At 37.5% G+C, this 26,494-nt stretch overlaps 2 protein-coding genes across 4 annotated transcripts in view; one reads left to right on the forward strand and one right to left on the reverse strand.

The window, feature by feature from the left end:
* The window catches only part of LOC135474375 (E3 ubiquitin-protein ligase MARCHF8-like), a 29,896-nt gene extending 12,133 nt beyond the window's left edge, over positions 1-17,763 (reverse strand). Inside the window, exon 1 of one of the 2 annotated variants that reach the window (XM_064754175.1) lies at positions 17,360-17,763. In XM_064754175.1, coding sequence (XP_064610245.1) covers positions 17,360-17,464 — 105 coding nt within the window. In that variant the 5' untranslated portion in view covers positions 17,465-17,763. Of the gene's footprint in view, positions 1-4,784; positions 4,986-17,359 lie in introns of those variants that run through there. The other variant, XM_064754176.1, reaches the window with a different exon arrangement.
* A 1,522-nt stretch (positions 17,764-19,285) lies between these two features.
* Positions 19,286-25,802, forward strand: LOC135461805 (progestin and adipoQ receptor family member 3-like). Of its 2 annotated transcripts, none has more exons than XM_064739045.1 (7): positions 19,286-19,363; positions 20,318-20,593; positions 20,897-21,059; positions 22,014-22,166; positions 22,785-22,982; positions 24,310-24,400; positions 25,600-25,802. In XM_064739045.1, the coding sequence occupies exons 2-7, from the start codon at positions 20,334-20,336 to the stop codon at positions 25,725-25,727; spliced, it is 993 nt and encodes a 330-aa protein (XP_064595115.1). In that variant the 5' UTR covers positions 19,286-19,363; positions 20,318-20,333; the 3' UTR covers positions 25,728-25,802. The 2 variants fall into 2 exon arrangements, with proteins under 2 accessions (XP_064595115.1, XP_064595116.1); XM_064739046.1 differs by lacking the exon at positions 19,286-19,363 and adding an exon at positions 19,609-19,734.
* Positions 25,803-26,494: the final 692 nt, after the last annotated feature.

Genomic DNA, 26,494 nt, shown 5'->3' on the forward strand with positions numbered 1-26,494 from the left:
CATAATGCTTATGATGAAAAGTTTGACAAAATCTTGCAGTTGTGAGAAACTGAGTGATAAATGTAATGATCTTTCACTTCCTGTTTGTTAACCCGCCTCACACACTGAAGAGTTACAAAATACATGTAGCAATGCAGGATTATGCGGGAGAAAACAGTCCACGTGACGTGATGAGAGCTCTCAGATGTTTGTACATGTACTTGGTTGTATGACAGTAAATATTGGCAAGTCAAGTCAAGTCATGAGTTTGTGTTCGGTGATTAGGCTTAGTAACACTGGGTGAAAGCACATGGATGGATGTAGACTATGGATGTTTGTAGCACATTAGAACATGTTAAAATGTGAGCAACTGCTGAGAATGACTTACACCATGCTCCTGATTGGATGCTTCCAGTTGCTCCCATTCACCAAAATGGTTTACTTAGAGCTGCAAGGTCACACTACGCCCCACTTTAATGTACAAAGGCACATGAATTTGTGATACAGATTGGAGTGGAAATTTGTAGATTCCATCCAATTCACTGTGGGGTTTTCATGAAAATAACCCATGGCTGACGCTCAATGTGGCTGTTAGCACATCTAGTCTTTGTTCAGTTGTTCTTCCAGGAATACATCTGAATGTCTCACAAAGGAAAGTTTGCCAGCAACCTGCCAAAACTTGCTGCTTTACCTGGCCACTTGGGTTTCCTTCAGCCCTTAAAACTGACTGCCATTGTATCAGTCAAAAATTCCTGAGCATGACAACAATCCAATAAATAAATCAATGGGTGAATCATGAAAGTACTCTGGGGGCTCACAAATGAACAAGGCATGAAAATCAAAATAAAAAGACATGCATATGTCAGTACACAAATGATACATGTACATGCTCGTCCTTTTCATCTTTACTCAGATACAAATATAGCTACCCTTGTGCACCCACGTTTATCAATGTAAACGTGTTCAATATGCGCAAAATAAACTGATCACAGCTTTTAATGCACAAAGTCCACTGAGCTTCATACACAGTTATACATAAATAAATGTTTTATCGTCAAACATGTTAGTACTGTACAACATGGAAAAATTTCAGTTGTGCCACTATTGTGCATTTTAAGGATTACCAATACATTAGTGGTTAGTGGTTTTCCGACAAAGATGTCCATTATAATCCCACTCTGACTTACATGTTGGTATACACAAATTCATCTTGATCATCGCAACGGCGATCGACATGTACCTGTATACATATACATAAAAACCCCTCTGATCAAATTATTGATCCTACTTGTCTGCTCCAGCAACCGTCTGCACATACTTACACCTGCACACTTATGACTGCCAGTAGTACACAGTGCCAATATGTACATGTGCGCAAACCATGCAACACTACATTTTAGCCTAGGCATCAGGTTAGCGAAGTGAACGATGACATGGGTAATATGCTGCAAATAACTGATCTTACCTTTGCTCTAGCATATTATTATCAACAATTATATACCTGTGTAGGTGATATAAAAATATCCCAAAATTCATCTGGTGCCCTTGATTATGTATATTATAAGCCTGTGGCTTTCTGTCAGACTCCTTGTCTATCCCTGGATAAATACATGTACAATGTACACGAATGCCTAGGGAAACATGAAACGTTTATGCATTAGTGCATGTACTCAATCTGGCTGGTCCACCAAGCATGACCAAGTCAGCATGGCTTTGTACATTGCACATGTTTGACAGGGGTGAACATATAATATGCTCAAGTGTAAGTTAAATGATACATGACAAAGAACTATAAAACAAGGAAAATGTTTCTATGCCTAATAAAGAAAATCATGCTCTGGAATTTCTGTTAAAAAATTTCAATTTTGGGGTATTTTCATACCTGTTACCCCTCTATATTACGCATATTTTTCGTCAACTGTCACATTTTTTCAGAAATGACATCATCATTGATCTTGCTCGGAACTTAGTGAACCCCCCGTGTCGCTACAGTGTGGGCAAGGTGATATGCACAAAGATACTTCATGTCTTCTTCAGGCCAGCTTAGCCTGTGTGCACCTATACACCTGCCCCCATTCGGCCTGTGCACCCAACCTCCACCTCCATTCGCCCAGGCCCATTCGGTCTGTCCCCAACAGAGTTCTTTTGAAACAGGGATCATTGTTGATGTCACCGCTGCAAGCTACTTAATACACCTGCCCCCATTCGGCCTGTTCACCAAATCTCCCCAACAGAGTTCTTTTTAAACAGGGATCATCGTTGACGGTTTTCTCCTTCCATAATGCTGGCCGCCGTCGTATAAGTGAAATATTCTTGAGTACGGCATATAACACCAATCAAATAAACAAATAAATAAATATACATACATCATGTAACTTGTTTAGACACAAGTTGTGCTTGTACCATATAGTGTCGCTTGTCAGTTTAACGGCAGATGTATTTCAGGTAGGTTTGATCCTTCTGATGAGGATTCCTTCCTTCTGTTTTAGCCGCCTAATGTTCGCTGCTTTTAAAGCCTGATCTTTCATTTTTATTACACTTCATACTACTAAAATACATATGGACATCAAGAAACTGTTACAGACATAAGTAAGCAGTATTTTAACTGGCGCTATCAAATCACTGATACAAACACACACACGGGAATCGCACATGTACAATGGATTTAACATGTCACATTGACCACACAAGGTTATAGGTACCATACTAATATCCATAAGCAAATTACAATGAACATCATCCTGCAAAACCTCTCAAATATGGCCTAGTCTACAGACACATACCTTAGTAATACATACAATACCTAAACACTATCTTAAAATCTTAGTATTAGTAAAGAAATGATCGACATACGACATGTACAAATACCGAAAGTGCTCCGAGATCTGTTTCCTTCTTCCCAGCTTAGTTTCCAGAAATACAGTTCAGTATTCTTCATTTACTAACCTAAAACTCAGGCTTTTCGAGAGTGTTGTCCTCAATATGTCAAAGTCATACGCTACAACACAGAATTCCTTTAATCCTGAGGTATTTCTGACTTAGTATCACACACTTCTTTATGAATAATAAATACCATAATGTCGATATTAACACAAATATGACAGGAGCACAGACTGCATCAAACTTTACTACAAACCAGCGTTTTTGATTCAACTTGGCATCACCTGGAAACAGATAAACTCTCAGGACTTGAAACCAAGAAGATGTAGATATAATCCATCGAAAAGATTACTGACAACTTGCTTGAGAGTCTTAATTTCAGAAGCAGCTGTAAGCAACAGTTGTGATAAAGATGATCTTAATTTTTGAGAACAGCACCCCAATATGCCCTATCAACTCAGGTAATTCAATAATCGCTATTTGTGAAATTGGATGTTGTCTGTGTGGATGCTTCGGTTTGCTACCTTTGCTATGATATCTTCTTTGATATTCTTTAGCAAAATGATGGGAGATAAATTCAGGATTACTTCAAGATCACGGCAAACCTGTCTTTGTGGTGTACAGCTCTGGCACTTGGAGGGCCACGCAAACTGATTCCGAACAGTTTAATGTGACAGTTAAACTGGAAACATGGCCAACCTATCTCAGATCTAAGGGAGATCTATGGATACTAGCAATGTACTATAAAGTTACTACTGCAGCCTTTCTATGTGTACATGTGGGTTGGCGTTTTTAAAACAGATCAAATATTAAAAGCCACAAATTTGTACAAGGACATCTACCATGACAACAATGAAAACAATCTTTCTCAGGGTCTGAAGAATCTACAGTGATAAAACTGACACAAAAGATGGCAAATTCACAACTTAGTGATTTTAGCACGTTGCACCATAGGCATGGGTTAATTTGAAGGTGTCTGGAATACTGTATTGCGAAAGGCTGTCTTCATCTACAGGTAGTTCTGACATCACAGCACTCAAATGCATGAATGCATACATACATCCATATATGAATGTAGACTACATGAATGTACACAGGGTATGATTACCAGACATGTTAAAGGTAATCAGGCACAGTAATCATGGTAATGGAGTAGGGATATAGATGCAATGTACCAATACATGTATTTTATCTAGTCGCATTAGTTGTATTGTCTTCCATGCTTCCTGTTGAAATAATGTAGAAGTACATGTACATGCAAAAATTTGTGCAATAATGTATTATTTGCAGTAACATGTGATGATAACATACTACATAAACATTAGTGATGGAGAATAAAAGTTATGTCTATAATATCCAAGATTTCTCTCTCAAAATACACTTGTACATGCAGCTAGCTCAAAATATTTGACGCACTGTCAAACCATGTACATGTGCATTACATGTATAACTGGGCTAAACGATTACAGAAGTTCTCATTTTAATTACTATGTCAATTACACCCCAAAGTCCGTTGCTCATCTCATACACAGTTTTTCATTTGTTCAATTTGTTTTCATTTATGTTTAACACCATTTTTTGATCATTTAAGTATCATGTACTTGACATGACACCACATTTCCCGGGAAATGAAATGGATGTGGAGGGCCGGTTGAATGGCCACCAAGATCTCCGGATTTGAGTCCTTTGGATTTTTTCCTAAGGGGACATCTTAAATCAGTGGTTTATGCTAACAAACCAAGAACATTACAAGCACATGCTTCAAAATGTGCAAAGATCACGTGTCTCCCGAGTAAGAAAGTGTTTGGAGGAAGGTGGAAGTCAGTTCAAACACTTATTGTAAACTGTAAATTCTTATACAGTAAACTGCCTATGGGTCCCGACCTTTGCTCTACCCTGTATACGTGGGATGTCAAAGGACTTACCAGTTTTCATTACTTTCCCATCACACAGAGTTTCCCCAACTCTGGATTGTATAATGCATACTTAACACAAGCTCATGGTTCAGAAAATTTATAATCACACTGTCTCCTGTCCCAGTTTGTGCTCATCCACATTGCATATATACTAGTACATAAAACATACATGTATACACTAGTACTCAACTATATATATAACAGATTGGAGTGCCTCTTCAACCAGAACAGGTGGCACTGCAGTGAATATAAGCACTGTGACACACGGATGTCTTCTGTACATTATATATGAATACATGATTGTTCGACTTTGTAGATACCCAGGATGAGTTAACAATTGCCTCTACATGTACTTCCTTACCCAGAAATGACCTTTATCCCGCTGTACAACCTGTACAAAAAATATCAGGTTTCTTCACATGGAGTTTTTCTCTGTGCATGTATGGATCTCTACTTCCTGTACTGTTGTATTGACGTCTCTCAAATGTTATGGCTAATGTACATGTACATGCAGACTATGCTAAAAAAGAAGATGCATACAGTATGTTCACTGCAATCAAGTTTTGATGTGAATATATTAATTTATAATAATATTATCATACTAGGAAACTAAGGATGTTGGGGGGGGGGGGGGGGCATGATGTGGTTAATTTTTAGAGGGAAAAGACTTTTCACAAATCATCAAGGATTAAATTGTGCTACCCACTGATATTATTACCTGCAACTTTAATAAAATCATTTATCATAATTTGCCAGCGGTGAAGGAAGCATTTCCTGACAATGTCATTGACAGAGGTAAGAAACAAAACATTATTTCCTCTCTTCCTCCTGTAGTAGAGGGAAACAAGCAGTGAAACTGCATGATCTCACCCTTAGGGTTCCATCCCCAGGTGCATGCTTAATCCCTAAGGACTTATACAATGATCTGGCCCCAACAGATTCTGTCTCTCACAAATATATCTGTGTCACCATGATTGTGTGCATTATTTGAATGTCAACAACCCATTAAATGTACATGTATGAAGAGGGAAATATAAAAATAAAATTTCTATTATATATGTACTTGTCTGCTGATGGGTTAAAGCTCTTTAAGTAATATATACATGTAAATGTACACTGTAAATCTCACTTATCTTCCATGAGTTACACGTATATTTTTACCTTGAGTTCCACAAATACAGACGTCTCATATTATAACTAGAGCCCAAGGGCTATGATATGGGTCTACTGCTCTTCTTCAATTTTTATTTTTCTTGTAACCAAGTATAATTCACTGGTCTTCTCCACCCACAAAGGGCCTATCAGTTATTCTGTCTGTAATGGAGGACCCGGACGCATCTCATTATGACATAACTTTAAAAGAATGCATTGCACCAGCACATCATATTATGAATTACTGCAAGATTGTAGACATTTTACTAAAAAAATTTTTGCAACTAAGTCCTTACCATTTCTATTTGCTTGGTTAATGTGAGCATGAAAATCTTCATTATTTGTACCACTGCCATACGTCGCAACAGATCAAGGCAACATATCGTAATACAATACATGTCTTGGTCACTACACTGTACAGTTGTATCAGTACAAATATGGCAAGGGCACATAAAATACATATACAATTTGTCAACCTTTTTTTTCAGTTTTTTTTCATGATTATATCCAAATGTCAGTACATTGGGGAAAACGATTACTAACAGACCATTCCACAATTGAACAGATAACTTCTTCAAAGGACCATGAAAAACTTTGTATAATAAGTTTGTTGGCATTCACGCAATTAGGGATCAACTATTGGGCAGTAACCCAAGAGGTCAATCAGTGCTACAGATAATTTTCAGAGGTAGTGCGATACTCGCCACTTTTCCAATAGAGGGAGTACTGGGTAAGCCTACTGCAGTACACATTTTTTGAAAATACTCAACACTTCACTATTTTGGGCCCTAAGCAATACACCTGGAAAGTGTGAAGTTCATTGTGAAAGGGGTTGAGAAAATGGAAAGACACACATGTGCATACATGTATAGGCCTACATAGATGACCTACCGGTGCAGAGATTCTTGTAGTTAATTATCAGACAACAAGTATATGTATGTACACGTCAAATGCCCAGAATTACGACTTGTTATAACATTCTAGAATAAAGTAATTACTTCAGCTCTTCCTCACGAGGAATGAATCTGAATTACCCTCATAAGCCTACATTTATTTATTACACCCCAACCTGTAGGCCAACAGGTTTTATTCCAAAAACTCACTCACTGACAACTTTACCTTTTCATTTTCTTTTGATAGCAAAGGTTGCAGTATTATTTCATTCTTTGGTAACTTGCCTAATGCAACTGGTAATGTTTTTTTTACCTGTCGAAACATTTCTGTATACACGAACAACTGCTGTTGTGGAATCAAAACTTGATACACTTGTTACGCTAAATCCAAATGTAGGCCTACACTGGTTGACAAAAATTTATTATTTGTGCTCATCCAGTATAAATCTAATGTGTTTCTGAACAATAGCTGTTCTCATGATCACTATATTTCATTTTACTAACTTCTCTCCTCAGAAATCACCAATATATGTACACGTTTGAAAATGTACTCTCATGACACTTTAGCATAGCACCAATAACTGACGATCGGTGTAGAATTAAAACTATACATCAGGAGCCATATTAGGAAGATTTGACGCAATGCAGTAGCAGAACTTGCTGTATAGCAACCCAAATGACCATTTTTTTAGACCCTGTTACATCTTCTTCATGGCAAACACTAGAGAATATCACCATACAAATGTCACAGTAGTCATTCTCCATGACCGCAGGTAGTGGTAGTAGCTGTAGCCTTCAGTTTCTGAAAACTAACACATCGTTGAGAGCATCGCGCACATACACTACTTTGGAGATTTTTGACAGAACTGCTTGCTTTAAATCTCGATTGTATGCTACAGCTTTCAGGAATTTAGGAGAATTTGTACACACTAGCTACATATTTGTTTTTATTAGTAAAACATGTTACCGGTTGTTGTATTATCCATTATTACTTTATTACCAACTGGGTAGCACAATCCTTAAGTACATATAACACAAGTTTGCCGATACATATACACACTTGTATTTCTAGACAGGATGCAGTGAGCCACGTGTGACAATGTAGTATATTATACATGTGTACTTCTGTCTTCTGGGGGCCTCCATGGCTCAGTCGGTTAGCGCGCTAGCGCAGCGTAATGACCCAGAAGTCTCTCACCAATGCAGTCGCTGTGAGTTCAAGTCCAGCTCATGCTGGCTTCCTCTCCGGCCGTAAGTGGGAAGGTCTGCCAGCAACCTGTGGATGGTCGTGGGTTTCCCCCGGGCTCTGCCCGGTTTCCTCCCACCATAATGCATAAGTGAAATATTCTTGAGTACGGTGTAAAACACCAATCAAATCAAATAAATAAAATTCTGTCTTCTGATAATCAATGTTCAAATATATAAGATGTCACTTTAAACATTTTGGAAAAGCCTCTTTCATGTACGCAGACATTTTACTATTAAAAGTGAATTTTGTAAGATTTCAAATGACTATAGCTTTCATGAATTTTTGATTTGAATCAGACTACAAAGACTGTTTTATAGAATTTATTTTCAACTCCATGTGTTCATGGAGCACACTACCAAGTATGTCCATGAACTGCTAATAAAAAGAGCTCAAGGGTGTTTTTCCTTGAACAGTTGAAAAGTTTAGATAAATATGGATTCGCATGCTTTTGCAAGAGGAAATTCCAGGATGCCCATTCCTAATTGGTGGATTAACTCTCACCAATCGTTATACACGTACCATGATCAACATCAAAACATTAATATTCACAGCACTCAGTTCTACATGTATACGATAATAACTGAAAGGTTTAAATGACCCAGCTTCAAAATGCTAAAAGTTAAATTATTTGTTTCATTGGGATTTAATTCTTTGCCATATGACAGAATATGAGATGGCTGTCACTTTTAAAGGTGGAGAAAATACAAGCGCCCAGAGTAAACCCCCAAGCCTTGAAATAAGCAGGACAAGGCCAATGTCCTGCACCAAACAGTATTTTGTGAGGGCTCAAATGTTTATTAACATAACATTAATAATTAACATTACGGCAGCATCTAACTGCTACTGAAAGAACACTTGAGGAAGTCATAAATAACACTGTAACTTTTTGAATCATGTGAATAAGTGGAAGATTTGCCATTTTGTCCTGCACCAGTTTAAAAATTATTTCCAGGTTTGAACCCCTGTTCCTTGGCAAGTAAGTGACAAACTTACATTTCATGGAAAGATTTTCAGTCGCGGAACAATCTCAATTTGAATGTCACATAGATGAAAGGCAAATGATATGCAGTGAAGTTCATGTTAAAAACAGAGTTAAATGTTAAAATTGCCCTGCGGGTGCTGCTGAAGGCAAATTACTTGCACTAACACCAAAGCTACAAGAACAGTGAAGGGGATGAAACCATGGATATTCCCTGTCCAAAGACTGGTAGAAAGGTAGATTAAAAGACACGAAATTTGAATGTCTGCCAGCTAGATGCTTTCTGCTATGATTTGGTCCTACGTGTGTATGGTGCGGTGTATATGGTCTGCACAGGTCCAATCCACTAAATGCTCAGTAAATGGACTTGGCTTTCTCACCTCTAACCTGATCTACTGGTGGTGAGCGTTAGCTACATGTACATGTGGGTCAGCTTTTATTCCTAAGAAATCAATACATACAGAGACAAACACTATAAAACTAGCCGACAGTCAGACGTTCTCGCCCTTTCACCCTTGACAATTATCAAATAAATGGCATGAGGAGGTATACATATATACATTCAATCAACCTCAAATAGTTCTAGGGTGAAACAAAACTGGCAAAAGTAGAAGTGACAAGGCCAGCTAGAATCGTGCAGTGTTCACTTCTAAAATCACTTTTGCAATTAGTTTGTAATACACAGCAATCAAATACAAAAGGAAAATAAAGTAAATTACCTAATGTTATGATATAAAATTTAATCTGGCAGAATAAAGCAATGTACTGAATGTATGGCAGTCATAGTACCTATATATACATGTACTTATATGTGCCAATGCAAAAAAGTTGAAAAACTAAACATACATGTACATGTAGATTATCAAATATATTAATATGGTTAGCAGGACGGCATGAAAAACATGCAATACACAGAAACTGCCCACATTTACAACAAAATCTGCTACCTGAATTACAGATATAAATGTGATACATGTACATGACTTTTAGCCAAATTTAGTACTGACTATGTAAGTTACATATATTCTACAAACCATTGTTCACATACATGTATGCTTGGTTTTTGGTTAAAATGACGGAATTTTCTTTGCAACACGCTGCATACTACATGGGCTTTGAGTCTGATGTTCACATGATTATCAAAAAACAACAAAATATTAAATCATTTTCAGTTTTAAAAAAAAAAAAAGAGGCCACCATTTACCAAATTTACCTGTAGGTTCATTGACAGTTTTAATACATCTATTAAAAACACATACATACAATGTACATGCATAAATCAAAGTGACTGAAGCTGAATATAATTAATAACGCAGTATTCCAGAAATGTTCTAAAAATATTTGAAAAATTCTACATCGCTTATCAACAAAATATATAGCAAACATTCGTCAGTACCTAGCCACTCATTTGGTGATGCCATTTTGCCATGTTATAGCTATCCGCTACCATCAGTATTAGACAATGTGACAAACACAGACAACAACGCCTGATACCCAACCAAAGAATATCAGCTCTGTTTCGTGTTCAAAGGGCCGATGTGTCTTTTAGTTTGGCGCTCGGTTTATGGCAATGTTCATAGATACCAGCGTCGTGTTTTAGCAGCACTGCTTGTCCTCGTCCTGCATGGATGTAAGCATTTGGCCCAGCTGGCTGCACTGACTTCAGGGAATTTGCTGAACATAAAAAGGCCTTCTGATTGATAACAGATCCTTTCATTCAGATTTTAGGAAGATATTTTCATAATACATGTGACTTTACTTACAAAAAATAATGCAAAGTCACAATATTTTTCTTCAAGCAATGGCTCTCCCAAGTCGGTTTTCTTGCCAACTCACCCTGACAAGTTACTAAAGTATCCTGCATGTCCGGATACGCGTAATTATACTCACCACAACAGAGCAGCCATGGTCAAGTTAGCATCAAGTCGCAGACAGTGGCCAGTTTGAGGCTGCAACTCCTTTTCATGGTTAATAAAATGGCAATATTTCTATGTAACACTTTCTAATTATCATTTTCAGTTTCTCCATTGTTTTTACCATAAGTTACTGCGAATGGGGACACGATTTCTAGTGCAGAATTTTAATTGAACAGATATTTAATGTAGTATGCATGCTGCTGCTTGGTTAAAGTATACGCCATCAAGTGAAAATTAGCAACTCGCTCCCATGTAATTCATGATCTAGCAAGATTTTTTTAAGGAAACGACGGCCGTCTGAAATGCGAAATTGACCTATTGTGTGACACAGCCAGCCGTTCTCAGTTCCCTGCTCATAAATGTGTTTCAAAATGCATCAGTTTAACACTTCAGCTAACTGCAAAATCCAATGTATTGCATCGATATCTGTCTATCCACTATAAGAAACAACACTGACAATCCAGAGCTAAAAGGTTTTTGGATGTGATCTAATTACCATGTGACGCTTTCAGTGCTAGACATTGGCCAAGTTCATAAGGGCTTCTACAACTTCTTCTTCCCAGCTTTCAAAACTTTGTAGAACTTTTTACATATTTTTCTGTGATCTATATAGAACTGTGTCCTATATCATTTTTTCTATGTATACAAAGTGGCAGACTTTATGTTCATTTCAGGCTGCCATGTGACAGATGTATGCTTGGAGCTTGGGGCAACAAACAATTTTCATCTATATATCATATGTAAGTAAATATTTGTTGACACATGTATGATGGGTAAGCTGGCAAATGCCCGAGACAAAAACCTTGAACGTTGCACAACTACGAGTAATGGAAAGAATTGTCTCATGTAGCTTTCACCAAACAGTTTACAAGAACACTTAGTCCTTCTAGACCAGTGTCAACAATGAAGCCTAAAACATAGGTATATAGCACTATAATAATAAAGACAAAGCTAGACCACAACCAAGCACAGGAGACATAAATGTGCATAACCATGGTCCTCTTCTGTTGGGCTGCTACATATTTTTGTATGTAGGTGGCAAGTAGTTTGCATAGCTTACATGTACAGTATCCTTATTAGGGCTGTAAAGTTTTAACACAATGTTTAAGATTTTTTAAATTCCGCAATACCTATATGTTTAACAATATGTATTGTATATAATGAAAGTATACATAATGTGCATGAATTCATACAAATGCCTGTGTTGCTTATACATATCATCATAAATATGGGCGTAGCATCAGATGAACATCCTTTGTTATGTGCATGTACATTTAGGATGTACATGTACTTGGCGGCATAATAAAATATGACAGTGACAATGGAATATGCTAAGGGCTGTACTTAAAATAAATCCATCTACTACTTGTCTATGGGACTACCTGTACCTGCATACAAATACATATGTATACATGCATGTGTGAAGTGAGCTACATGTAATTACATTTTACACTTTTATACCTCTGACAAAAAAACCTAATCCCATAGTTTCGCACAATGTCGGTGTTTGCAAAATCAAATCGTCTCCTAGAGAGCACAAACAGCAGGTTGACCATGTCAAAATAAGGCTTAACAGATTAGCGTGTGTAATGAATTCATGAGCAAGTGTAATCTACCTATGTAGAGGCACCAGTAGCTGACTTGTGGTCGTAGTGTTTACCTGTATTATAATCTGTTTTATGTCCATGTATGTCCTTATAATACTAATATATATTTACATGCACTTGTAATAAACATACAGTACGTAGTACACATCTGGATGAATTAATGTAATACATGTACTTGATAGTAACAGCAATCCTTTCTCAAACTCTATTCCTTGAAGCCAGTGGATTTTTTAAAATGTCATAACAATAATGAGCAGATAAACTAGAGACTATGTTAGCAACACCTGCTGTATGCTCCTTCCACTAACTTGTAGTTATTGGAAATATGGACAAACACAACTGGTGAGCTCAGTGATTCAAAACTTATCAGATCATACTAATAGTGGTCAAAAGTGTGAGCCAAATTTGAGCAGCTGTCCTTCACAAACACACAGACAAGCAAACTGTCAGACACACCAGAGAGCGCAAGTCAATATGCTGCCATTTGCGTAACAACAATAGAGGACAGTCATATAATCATGGACTTTGCACAAATGACTATCAGGCCCCAATTTGTGCCAAGAAACTTCTCCTGATAGTACAAGTTTGAGCTGCTTGTGCCTTCATGTGGACAGTGTACTAAGGATGAGAAAGCTGGTAGGTATGTTAAGCCTAAGGGCAGAGGATGTGGTCACTTTTGGGTATTGACTGGGGGAGAACAGTTTGATCATTCTTCACCATTATATATAACCGGGGAGCAAAACCATGATCTCAATCACACCTCCCCCACCACTCCACAGACAAAAAGAAAATTAACACAAACTTGGCTACATTTGTGAAACAAACAAAACAGAAACTAGAATACATTTAAACAAGAAGATAATGAACAAACATGAACTTGACAATGGTGAAGACTTGTCAGCACAGTGGTTGCTGAACAGAACATGTATATATTTATCCATCAGGAAGACCAGTACAGAGGCCAGCGATGAGGTCTGGGGTATATTATACCTGAATGCTAAGCCTGTTGCCACACCAGGTAGTCTTGTCAAATTAGTCCCCAGATATGCTCTGAGCAGGTTATACCCATCTGGGTAAATATAGTACAAGGGGATTGTGAAATAAGATGATTTTGTATTTTCATATATCCCTTAATTATGCCATCACAAATGAATCAGGTTACACCTGCAATCACCATATAATAACACTGATGTAAACACGATCAGGTGTTCAGTGTGTACTTAGCAATAGTCTCAAGTCAGGGGGCTGGTCCTGAAAACAGCTTTCAAACTGTTGACATTTACGAGGGAGCAAACTAAGGTGCTTTCCAGCACAGCAGCTTGATCCTTGTTTGTCAAGTTATGTTGACAGAGGATGACATTAACACTGGGTTCCTGGTTACATTGAGACACCGCGCACACTATGTACTCCATGTATGTACATTATATCATGGGTTCATGATGATGTTATACAGTGCTTATGTTATCATTATAAATCTAGGCTTCAAAACATACTCTGTACACCAGCTATCAACCAAAATAGACGTTTCTGGTCAATAATCACACAGCCAATTCCCAAAACAACATCCATCAACACAAAAGAACTATGAAAGTAGATAAAATATGAAACTAGGACAGATTAATGCAAAGAAAAGGGGTCTACAGTTTTCAGTGAGGATGGAAAGATGCAAGGAATGTCCAAGGTGCATGAACATAGTTATTTCATCCAATGGCTTAATAATGTGTACCCCAAAAGAAGACTGGATCTGTATGTAATAATTTACAACCATTCAAACATATTCTTACCTATATTCAGTTTACATATAAAGCCATTGCTGGTGACATCAAGTTTAACATACTTGCATGTTAATGACATCAAGTGAAGAGCAGAGCTTTACAAGAAGTTATTTGTCTAACAGGCACAGTGTAATGTACATGTACCTGGTTAATCCACCTGACCCCACAATCCTGACTGCTGTCATTATGAAATTATCCAATCAACAAACCCATGTATACAACAAAAAATATATTTATATGGTATATGTATATATATATATTTACACATAATTTACATAAAGGAAAAGTTGGATGTGTCTAGGAATATTTTGTTAGTGTCAGCTGATGTGTAATGCATGCATTTATGCAGTTAAACACATGCATATATGTCAAAGGCTAATATCCCATGATCATACTATTATAATAATACTCATGTGATTAATTAAATCAATGTGTTACACTTTACTGCTATTGCTTGTGTATTGTACATGTAAGGAGAGATAGGACTGAAATCAAGAATCTTGTGATCAGCTGTACTGAACAGCACATGACATGTAAGCGTACATGTGTACATATCATTATCTACATGTAGGGGATCAACTCTCTGCAAATGAAGATATGGTGCTTTTCCCCTTGCATCTGCACGTAGGCAGCATATATTGATATGCTCACGTTCCTCCACAAGCCAGGTACATGTACTTAAGCTAGTTGGAAGAGACAAGGTTTTTTTTTGTCAAACACACTGACATAGACTTGGGGATGGAGAACCTATATGCGGTGTCAACGGAGTTCCACTAAGCAGTTTGAAAAAAAATTCCTAGCCTGGCTGAATATAAGCATTTGAGTTTTATCCACCTCGTCTTCAGGCAGGAATTGGAATACGCATTTTGAAAATTAAAATAATTCCACTCCTACATAAAAAACATTCATCTACATGTAATTATTCCTTGAACATTTTTATGCCACACTCAAGAACTTTTACTTTGCATATAAATGTAAGTTTACTAACCAACTCCTTGATATCCGAGGTTTTAATCAATTTGATTTGATAAACATCCAAACTTATACTAAATACGTGACTTAATACCAAGACTGAAGAGTAAGCAGTATTAAATCACACACTTTCAAAATCAAGATAACAAAGACTTGTTGCCTTATTTGGCTATCCAATGGGAATGAACAAGTGCCTGTATGTGACCCTGTGTACTGCCAATTTTTTGCAGGTTCATTATAACCCTACTTGACAACAAATACACCTGACATTGCTCCGCTGTGATCTGCTATGATAAAATAGTGTTTCACCCACCAATGTATGTTATGATGCACATGGGGGCACATGTAGGTGAATTGTATAACCCACCTTGACCGGTAAACAATTCCTCCCGGCCAAAACCCAGTCTATTTAGCAGGAGAATGAGTTATGCAATATAATTTTTCAATGCACCAGGGTGAAATGTACATGTATGTATGCATCAACATGACGAAGACAAAAGTACATGTTTATATGTTTTAGGCCTATGACATGAATAATGAGACTGACGATTTACAGCACTGTTAAATACCACATAATATATGTAGTATGTGTAGGTATGTTAGGTTGTAAAGTAATAAAAGCCTATCCCTGACGGTAAATATTGAACAAATATATATATATATATATATATAAATAAACCATGAATAGACCAATGAAGATAGTCTGACTTAGCATGTTGTCAGAATACATGAAATCTATCAGCATGTAGAATATGATTTGTTGATTTCAATCAAATATGCATACAGTTATACATAGATTAAGTCATCTAATAATTTCACAGAAGTTTTTCATGAACTAATCACCTGCAGTACGAACTGCAGTAGAGACAGTTGATTCATTTGTGAAAAATCACATGAAGCTATGTTTATACATGTCATTGACTGTTAATCACAAAAAAATTGTCAGCAACTTAAAACAGCAGGGTGATTACCTAGTGACAATTCCAGTTTCACCAATTTGACTTTTCACCAATTAATTTCAGTATTTAAATGTTTAAATCTGCTTGTTGCCTTTCTGCAGAGTTAAATCCTTTCCAGCTAAAAAAAAAATTGCAACTTCTGTTTGTACCATACTACATTTGATGCCTCTCAGAGAAAATGAACAAGTAACTCAATAAAATGGCAGTTAGGCAACCATCAAGCCTTTCCTTTCTAATGAAGACTGACAAACAGTTCAATGTTTCTACATACATGTAGGCCTACATGTACTTATGAGTTTGGCAGTAATGCATTTACAAACTGTGATTTCTCAACCTTTTATAACTGTATGATGACTGGCTCTATACATGCAGTGGCACAGCTTGAGGGTATAAATTTGTCTACACTAATGAAATAATTGTTTGCAAACATCTGAAGATGAGCCAGCCATTAAGTATTAGACTGACTGTGAAAAGTTAATGATAAGTGACTAAGTATAAAAGAAAAATTAACAGTATATTATTTATGGGAAGAGTAAATGATCTTCCCAGGTTATTGATAGCAAATGTTGTTCAGTTTTAGTTAGAATTGTATATGAAGGGATATGTATCTAACCCAGAGAATGTTTACTTCCATAATTTTACAAATTACTTTCCTTTGTTTGAACAGTTTACCGTGTTTTTCTTTAAAAATGTTCTCCACTAAACAACGAACAATGAAAATCAGTCATTACTTATGGCCTGTACACGAGTCACCCATAATTTATTGAATGAATTAAACCATGATATTACATTCATACTGTACGTGATGATTTTCTTTTCAGAGGCTTGTCAATGCACTGTTCAAAAAAGGGAATGGCAAAAAACGTAGTTCTCCATCCAGCACAAACTACATGTACATGTGACAGGATAATTCAACCTACATTTTTTACCTGTGAGTACTAGTTCTATGAGGCTTATATACTTTTTGCCTTGTGTAACAAGAGTCAAATAATAGACAAGAATCATTATTACATACAATGTTCAAAACAGTGCGGTGAGTACAATAAACGTACACAAGGTAAATACTTCAACCGATAACATACCTTTGCCCCATCTTTCTTTTTTAGTGGACTTGGTTTCGGCTTGCAGTCTTTCTTGGCGTTGCTTGGCCTAGGTGCAGGTGTTACTGCAATCTGTTGAACAGGCATAGTTTCCTAGCGTTGCAACGGCAGCAAGTACTGCCGATAGGTATGATCAAAACTGTCATTGGGGATGGAATGGTGGATTTGTTGTTGTTGTAGACGATCTGACACTTGACATCCACCACCGATTCCAGCAACCCACATCAGGCAAGTGTCCGTAGCAAAAACATTGCAGACATCAAGGGGGACTTGACAGAAGGATATTTATGCCGCCGTTTCACCTTTGGGCGACATATCATGGGGCATTTTCCCTGTGCAACTGAATGACACCGATCCTCCCAATCGTCACCTCTTGCAATGTTATGCCTTTCTCCATCGGTGCCAAATGCTTCTTCCTAAACCAATCACTTTCACTGGCACAACTGGTGGTCACGTGACTGAAAATAAGAGTTCTTGAATTTTATTGGCTGGTGAAAACACTGTATTTGTGCGTGGGCGGGAAGTCCAAACTGACAATCAAAAGCACGTGGTCAATTGAACTTAAGTAAACACCAATTTTGTATAATTTCACTTGAGTATCACTTTAAAAAGTTTTCAGTTCTGAAAGTGAAACTTAAAGCGTATAAGCACAGCACAGCGACACAGGAGCGTCTGACTAGTGCGATTGCTGTGGGTTCAAGTTCAGCACATGCTGGCTACGTCTTCAGTCCTAATTAAGTGGGATGATCTGTTAACAACCTGCAGATGGTAATGTGTTTCCCCTGCGCTCTGCTTGGTATCCTCCCAGCATAAAGCTGGTTACTATTGTGCGTGTATAAGTGACAAAGAAACCCAAATCCCATAAAGAGCCCTAGATAACACCAGAAATGTGTATTGTCAGCTGCAAAACGATGATTCATTGGAATATAAAAGATTCCATGCAAATACCGGCACAAAGCCATCTCTAATCTCTTAATACTCTCTACCTGTCCGTCTTTCAATTTTTAGAAAGATTTCAGCTGTTAAAAAATATGGAAGTGTTTTACAAACATCATTTACGTATATGACTTTGGAAATGGGTAATATATAGAAATGAACACCATCAGACAATATATGGTTTAACTAAGCCAAAACCTAAATAATGCTTGACCCAGGAGCCTCCAATCAATGATGCGGTTGCTGTGAGCTTGTGCTATGTGGGAAGGTCTGTCAGAGACCTGCGGATAGGGCTCTGCCCGGTTTTCTCCCTCCATAATGCTGAACGCGGTGGTATAAGTGAAATATTTTTGAGTAGTGTGTAAAACCCCAATCAAATAAATAAATAAATCAAAAGATTCTCTGCTGGGCAATTGTATATGTGTAAAAGTGTTTTCAGGCAAAAGACAGAATTTTTCTCTTACATAGCCACACCATATCGTTGTGCATTCATTTAGTTTAGATCAGCATTTATATACACCTAATAAAATTTTAATAAAGATGCTACATACTGTAAATGACCTAAAGTTTCGCATGTGAGTTACTGTCGTTCACTTTCGCATGAACTGAGTTGGCAGAAAGACAGAGAAGTTGACAGAAGAGAGTCAGCCCTCGGTCCATTTCACTAATACCCTGCCTGGCATTTAACATGCTCATGAATTATGATCATAAACTTGGGTTTAGGACAAGAAGGTTAGGCCTCACAATGCTACATGTATACAGGTTTCACAAAAAGTAAATTTTGGGTTTGGATTTGCATATTCACTATTTGAAGGAAATGACTGTATTTTCTGTGAGTTTTAATGATACCTTCAACGATCATTGAGTGTGCAGTTTATGTCACTAATACTCTGAGAGTTACCTCCCTTGCATACCTTCTCCAATGAGGAAGGCAAGGGAGGAAAAGACATGTGCCTTCATGCAGTGGGTGACTGTGGAAACAATCAAACACAGGATATCAGGATTTATACAGGGTCGCAGTTGCTTTAGAAGCATGCTATTTAGCATCAGGTTTGTAAAGGATTTGGGCAAACAGTGAATATTTAGTCATTGTCAGTCGGCCTCGATCACCACGGTCAACTTTTATTTAGACCAAGTCCCGAAAACACATGGCATGTGCCTTCTGATATTATATGACTTTTGCTGCCTTTAGGCTTTATATGAAGTACTGGCGTGATTGAATGCGCAGACTTCTAAATAAAACTTCTTGGTTTTACGGAAGAGTTCTCACATGCCCTTCAGTCGCGTGGAATTCACAAAAGGTTTGGCCAAATTTTGTTTGGCCAGGATAGCAGTGGATCGTTTGACTTGGGGAACTAGGATGGTCCGGAATCATAGTTCAATTTAGCATAGGCATTGGATTAACTGGATAATCCGGGGAGGTTAGTAATCAGCAGTTTTCCGAAATTTTATGATACATTCTCCAGAGGCGAATGGGACCCACCCATGACTGTGAGAGCTGTCCAAATATAAAAAAGCCAAGGTTAAGATCAGTTAAATTAAATGTTGAGGTCTGTTTTCAACAATTTATGGTATTTATCTCTTTCAGCGTTTAATCAATGAATTAAAAAATACAGTTGGTTCATTCTACAAATTGAAATCTGAAATGAACTGGGCCTTTAAATCAACTTGTTGAGTGGATTGAGGAAAAAAGTATCTTTTCATTCACTCGAATGCACGTTTAAATTGTATTCAGACTTATTATATTCAATATATAAATCTAATAAGTGTTGACCTCGAATAGACCTCGACATCTTCTTTAATTCAACTACCTAAACCAATGTTAGGGCACATTCCATTTAAAAACCTGATGGAATTACCTGCTGTTATCAAATATGTCGAGTCTGTCAGTACAGTATGAAGGGGGATTAGTATATCGTCAACTTCCATTATGTCTGTGATAGGCTGTGATTTCCAGCATGCAGAAAACTTGTGTCATTTCATCTATGTTCTGTTTGATCCCAGCTAGGATTACTCCGCTATGATGGGCAGACCTGGAGGGCTTGAGACCCTGAAGAGTCGCTGTAATTCTTCCCGATCGCTCAGTCACAGTGGTTCCTATCACATCTTGGACATTGAGATTGATCGAGGGTTTGAACCCTGTGACTCAGGGATGTGCCACACTGTGCAGGGAGATATCCCTCTCTACAAGTACAGTGAGGTGCCACACTTTTTACAAGGAAATCCATATGTAGTTCACGGGTACAGGGTACTTTTACCCTTCAACTTATGCGTCAAAAGGTAACTTTAATAGATAGTATGAATGTGAGTGCACTTTTAGAGGCAAATAAATGTTACATAATATTGGTGCTGAAAACCTACAATTTTCCAGTCGAATATCATTTCATATTCCGAGCAAACCTCAAAACACCTTTCTAAATTCAATAGATCTCTCAGAATCAGGAAATATGAGCAAGTTACTCATGGGCAAAATTTGTGGTCATCAAATATGCACAAGTAGATACAGTAGATATGCAAAATCATTAGCTGTTAATGCAAAGAAATATCCCTTATACATTTATTTATTTATTTATTTTTTTGCAGTTTGTTCATCTGGTCAAATGAAACGCTGAACATTTGGTCCCACCTTGCTGGGTTGTTTATCTTCATCTACTTGTTGTTGTATGATAACATCATAGTGATACCTGCTAACAATGGATCGTTAGCTGACCATGTGATTATTACTTTAGGCATCTTTTGCTTCCAGGTAAGTCATACATGATTAAGTAGTCAGGATGTGTTTTGTAGGCTTGTTCAAACACTACTCAATTTGGTAATTGCTACATCAACTATAATAGGTCAGGTGATCCTGTCTAATCTCCAGTCTTATCAAACAATAGGCCTGCTCTGAATTATGTTCCTTGATACACAACAGCGACATAATGCGATATAAGATTTTGAGGCGTTAAACTACAAGAAGTGGGACCTCATCTATTAAAGCATGCAGTATGTAGGTTATGTGACGACATTGACAAATATTTTGTAGGTAACATAATGTTAAAAAGCATGATATCAGCCCTTTGAGAGTCGCAGAAATGTTGAGGGGTCTTGGATGAAGTATGTTTTCAGCTTAAGAGTTCCTTGAAGCTATCCGTTGTATTTAATTAGGTCCAGGATTTTAAAAATAAAAGGAACACATAATGCATGTCCTAGCTGGGCTTTCTAAATTAGTTTACAAAATTAAAATCTGTCCTAAAGTTGGGTTTTCAACTAACTTATGCTGCTATATCTCTGAAACTTGCCATTAGCTATTTTCTGAAGCCCCTCCTAAAAGCCCCTCTAAAAACGCACCTTTTAAGTGGGAGAGTGGTAACAAGGGAGATAATTTGGTGCAGCCCTATTGACCTAGTGGTACGTGTAGTTGTGGCTCTGTGCTTAGAATCTAGGGGAAAGAACTGGTGTATGATAGGGTCAGTATGGATAGAGTCCAGGTGTTGTGCCTGTGGTACATATGCAGTGCAGGCTGTAGTACTTTCAGCACATATTGTAACCTTAATGGTCGTCTGTGAGCAAGTCTATTTCCACGTAGTCATGGTATTAGAGGTACAGTATTTCCTTCTATAGGAATGAAAACGTGTTTTATTGTGATGGGTTGCTCTCAGAAATGTCTGGATATTCTGAAGCATTTAATGTAGGTGATAAATGCTTTTGTTTGTTTCAGTTTTGTATGGCCTGTTCGGCAGGATTCCACATTTTTTGCTGTCACTCTGAACGGGCCAGTCAGCGTTGGCTGGCAGTAGATCTAACTGGAATCTCTATGGGGATCATAGGCTGCTATCTACCAGCTGTTCACTATGCATTTTATTGCCTCTCTGTGAGTCTTACTTTTTGACAGTTCCATTAGTCTGTGGCTAACAGGGATGAGTTGATAGAATAGTAACTGTATTCTGAACTTACAGCAGGTACTTGTAGATAATGCCCTCTGAAACGTTGTGTTTGATCCACTGACCCAATGTAGACGTCTTTTGATTTCATATTTCATGATGGATAGAACAAATATATATCTACAGGTTCGGAGACAAGAAAATTGTATTTAAAAATTTGGATTCTTCTGTGGCCTTCTCTAACCATATTGGGTTACTACAGCTTTTCACCCCTTAACACAAATAGATTGCTATATTTCATCATTCAGAATGCATCTTCATTAGGAGCTATCAATGCATTCAACAAACTTGAAACAAACTCTTTCAAGCCAAAAATATTTCTGTGACATCACTGATACCCTCTGGCTCCCAATTAACCACCATAGAAACCTGTGTTTTAAATGCACTTTAGTTGGTTAGAAAAATTCTAAAAAAATAAATCAAGCTATTTTCCTGGACAGGTTTAATGGTGTATTTCATATTTCAAGTGTTTTAATAAGCAGAGAATGTAACTGAAACTCCAAAGAAACCAATTTACCAAGCTAATCTGTTGAATTCTTTCCTTTCAGATATGGCGAGACTTGTACCTAATTATCATCTTTGTATTGACGGGGGCCACATTATTTATCCAACTGAACCCTAACTTTTTAAAGCCTTCCTGGGCCAGACATAGATTGTTGATATATGTGGGTTTGGTGGCCTATGGAGTTGTCCCAACCATACATTGGTTTGTTGAGAATGGAGGATGGGAGTCTAGAGTTGTACAAGTAAGTGGCCACTATTAAATGTCTGTTTAGCAAACTGCAGTTGAAACAATCCATTTATCTTAAATCATGTTTCTGTAATTTTGCTTTTCAAAGCGTAATTTACTGTATTATAGACTTATACTGAAAGAAGACTTCGTAGGCTTTTACTGCTCACTAATGTTAGGTGGAAAAATATGTCTTACAAGAACATTTAGAGTTGCTCATTTATGTCGACCCTCTTTGCTAGTACGTCGCTGAAATCACATTTTCATTTTTAACTGCCTCGAAATCTAGAAGAATACACGCACATGTGTACTTGTGTAAGTCTTGGTGAACAATTAGTGGTGGGTCAGGGCCGAGGAGTTAAAATTCTTATCTTTCTATCACTGTGACACACTAGGTGTTTTTTCAATAACAGTCTCGGTGAATTTGTGTGATTCCTCTGTCACCGCTGCATGCTACTGTGACCTTGGTGGCAGTAAGTGACAGAGATTGTAGGTGTTCAAAATGTACACACTTTATTGGAAGTCACTCGCCTTCTACCAATGTGACAGAGATTGTAGGTGTTCAAAAATGTACACATGTTCTTGGAGGTCACTTGCCTTCTACCATTGTGACAGAGATTGTAGGTGTTCAAACTGTACACACGTTGTTTGAGGTCACTCGACATATACCAATGTGACAGAGATTGTAGGTGTTCAGACTGTGCACACTTTTTTGGAGGTCACTCACCTTCTACCAATGTGCCATACACTTTTATTTTGCTCTGCAGGTCTGTGGTTTACTCTACTCACTCTGGTTTTCCCCACCCAAGAAACATACTATTGTTAAACAAGTCAAACATTCTTGAGTACAGAGTACAGTGTTAAACTCCTGTCAAATAAATAAATAAATACAAAAAAACATGTATGTGAAAGATGGAATTTGCAAAGTGGAATCATGACATGCCATTCTACCTTAGTTGTGTAGAAATATCAGCCCTGGTTGTCAAAGCATTGCCTGAGTCAGTTAGATTTATTCTTGCATATAAACAAAGTGCTCAGACTTTACTATCTAGAATGTAATGCAATTCCAATCAAAGCATGGTTTGATTTGTTGACAGAAGACACAGTTTTTTATTTATTCCTAGATGTGGTGTCTGACAGCAGGTGATACACACCCTATCACTATGTGTACATTTTCATTTAAGTGCTTAATGCCATTCTCACAAGTTTTTCACTTAGTTAAGGTTGGGGGAAACGAGAATAAGTCGTGTAAACTGCCTCCCTTTACCAGATGTGCAAGTCAATGAAGGCCCTTCTGCTCGTACAAGATGAACTCTTATTTATTATTTTCTGTTTTTTCCCAGTTGTTTGTTCCAAAAGTGATAGTCGTGTACCTGCTTGGAATGCTAGCATTCTTCTTTTACATCAGCAAATTTCCTGAGAGACTTTTCCCAGGTAAGTCCTATTTATTATTTTCTGTCTTATTTACACAGTAGACATTTCCTGGCTAATTGTTCAGGAGTGCCACATCAGGTAAGCCTTGATCAGTGAATACAATTTATTTCAATTGAGCTACTTCTGAGCTACCCAGCATTATGTGGAGATTTTCCTTGTTCTTTTAACTGTTTCATCCACCCAGAAAATATAACCATGATAAAACTGGAATATTCTTGAAATGGAATGCAGATATCATCTTCATAAATTGGAAAACCCAGTGGACTATGGACCCAGAATTGGTGCCCAATCGCATGGCTCATATTTGTCTTTCAGTTGTCTTATTAAAAGCATGACATGTTTGTTTATTCACACAGGAAATCTTTGATATTCCCCTGCATATGCTGGCCCCAGGGCCCTTGTGGGATGGTTTAGGCACCCTAATTACTCAACCTTTTTACATCTGAGGGAGCAACTTTTAAGTGCAATTTATGCACATTTATTCTTGGATATTGGAGATAAAATTACATTGAGTGGGGTGGTCATTGTTGTGGGCTGCGTACAAATTATAATTCTATGAGTCTACAAGGATAAAGCCTTCAGAATGATTTAAGTAAACACCTTGCAAATATGCAAAAAGGTTGAAGAATTAGAGTAGTCCTACATGAAGTTTACTAGAAATTCCCTAAAATTTTTTGATGCTGAAACTTCCAGTTTTCCTGTTGAATATCGTCCCAAGTACCTGGCAAACCTCAAAACGCCTTTCTAAAATTAATAGAACTCTCAGAATCATGAAAAATGGGCAAGTGAGTAATTTAGTGTAGTTTGTCTTCCACTTTTATCCCATACACAGTGAGTTTACGCTGCGGGTGAAAATGTAACATGGAAAAGGTCAGTTATTTGCCATATGGAGGTGATTTACTCTAGCCTCTGACTGCCTTCTTACAAGGGGAAAAAATATCTTTTTTTTATGTTGAAAGCAATACATACAGAGAAACAGAGAAATTTGTAGACTTGAACTGGTTTCATCTAGCCCTTTGTCTTGAATGAAAATTATTAAAAATGAATGGGAATAATTCCAATCAGAAAGCTTAAACAATATTGAAATTTGACTTCTGGTGTGTGAAATCAATCCCTGTTTGTATTTTCTTTGGTCCTGAATTGTCTAGAAAACATTGAAGGTTCCAGTCATGTTGATAATGTATTGCTTTTTGTTGTAGGAATGTTTGACTATGTAGGTTCCAGTCATCAGCTATGGCATGTTGTCATCTTGGTGACTTTCCTCTGGTGGCATCAGGCTGGGAATGAAATCCTTCTCTTCAGAACATCTCATGAATGTGAAGCTTAAATTGGTCATCAGGGGCCTCCGTGGCTCAGTCGGTTAGCGCACTAGCGCAGCGTAATGACCCATGAGCCTCTCACCAATGCGGTCGCTGTGAGTTCAAGTCCAGCTCATGCTGGCTTCCTCTCCGGCTGTAAGTGGGAAGGTCTGCCAGCAACCTACGGATGGTCGTGGGTTTCCCCCGGGCTCTGCCCGGTTTCCACCCACCATAATGCTGGCCGCCGTCGTATAAGTGAAATATTCTTGAGTACGACGTAAAACACCAATCAAATAAATAAATTGGTCATCATGTACCATCAGCATCATGGTTTATCTCTGATTCTGTCCTCTTTCGTGTCTAATCCCATCGAAATCCATTACAATTGATGTAATAAGAAAATGTGATATATCAGATGATTGCAGGCATTTCCAATGCTTTCATTTTTTTTTTTTATACTTTAACCATTGTTGCATATAATGCCACGTGAATGTGTATAGTAAGAAATTTTTTGGGTGTGTATGATTGATGTGGCGTGGGGGTTCAATCCCTGTGTTCAACAGGGAATTTTGGCGACAACAAATAGCAGACGGAGCTCTTCGAACAGTTGCCCAGTCTTAATTTGTTAAAAGGACTTGTCCTCCTACAATAAGGTATGCAAATCTGTATGTCACACAAAGGAAAATTTGTCAGGAACTTTTCCAAGGTTGAAAGTTTACCCATGAAACTGATTGTCATTGTATTAGGGAAAAATTCTTGAGCATGACATTAAAGAATAAATCTGTACACGAATGTT

The sequence above is a fragment of the Liolophura sinensis genome, chromosome 1 (assembly GCF_032854445.1).
Source record: "Liolophura sinensis isolate JHLJ2023 chromosome 1, CUHK_Ljap_v2, whole genome shotgun sequence".
In the NCBI taxonomy this organism is placed as follows: Eukaryota; Metazoa; Mollusca; class Polyplacophora; order Chitonida; family Chitonidae; genus Liolophura; species Liolophura sinensis.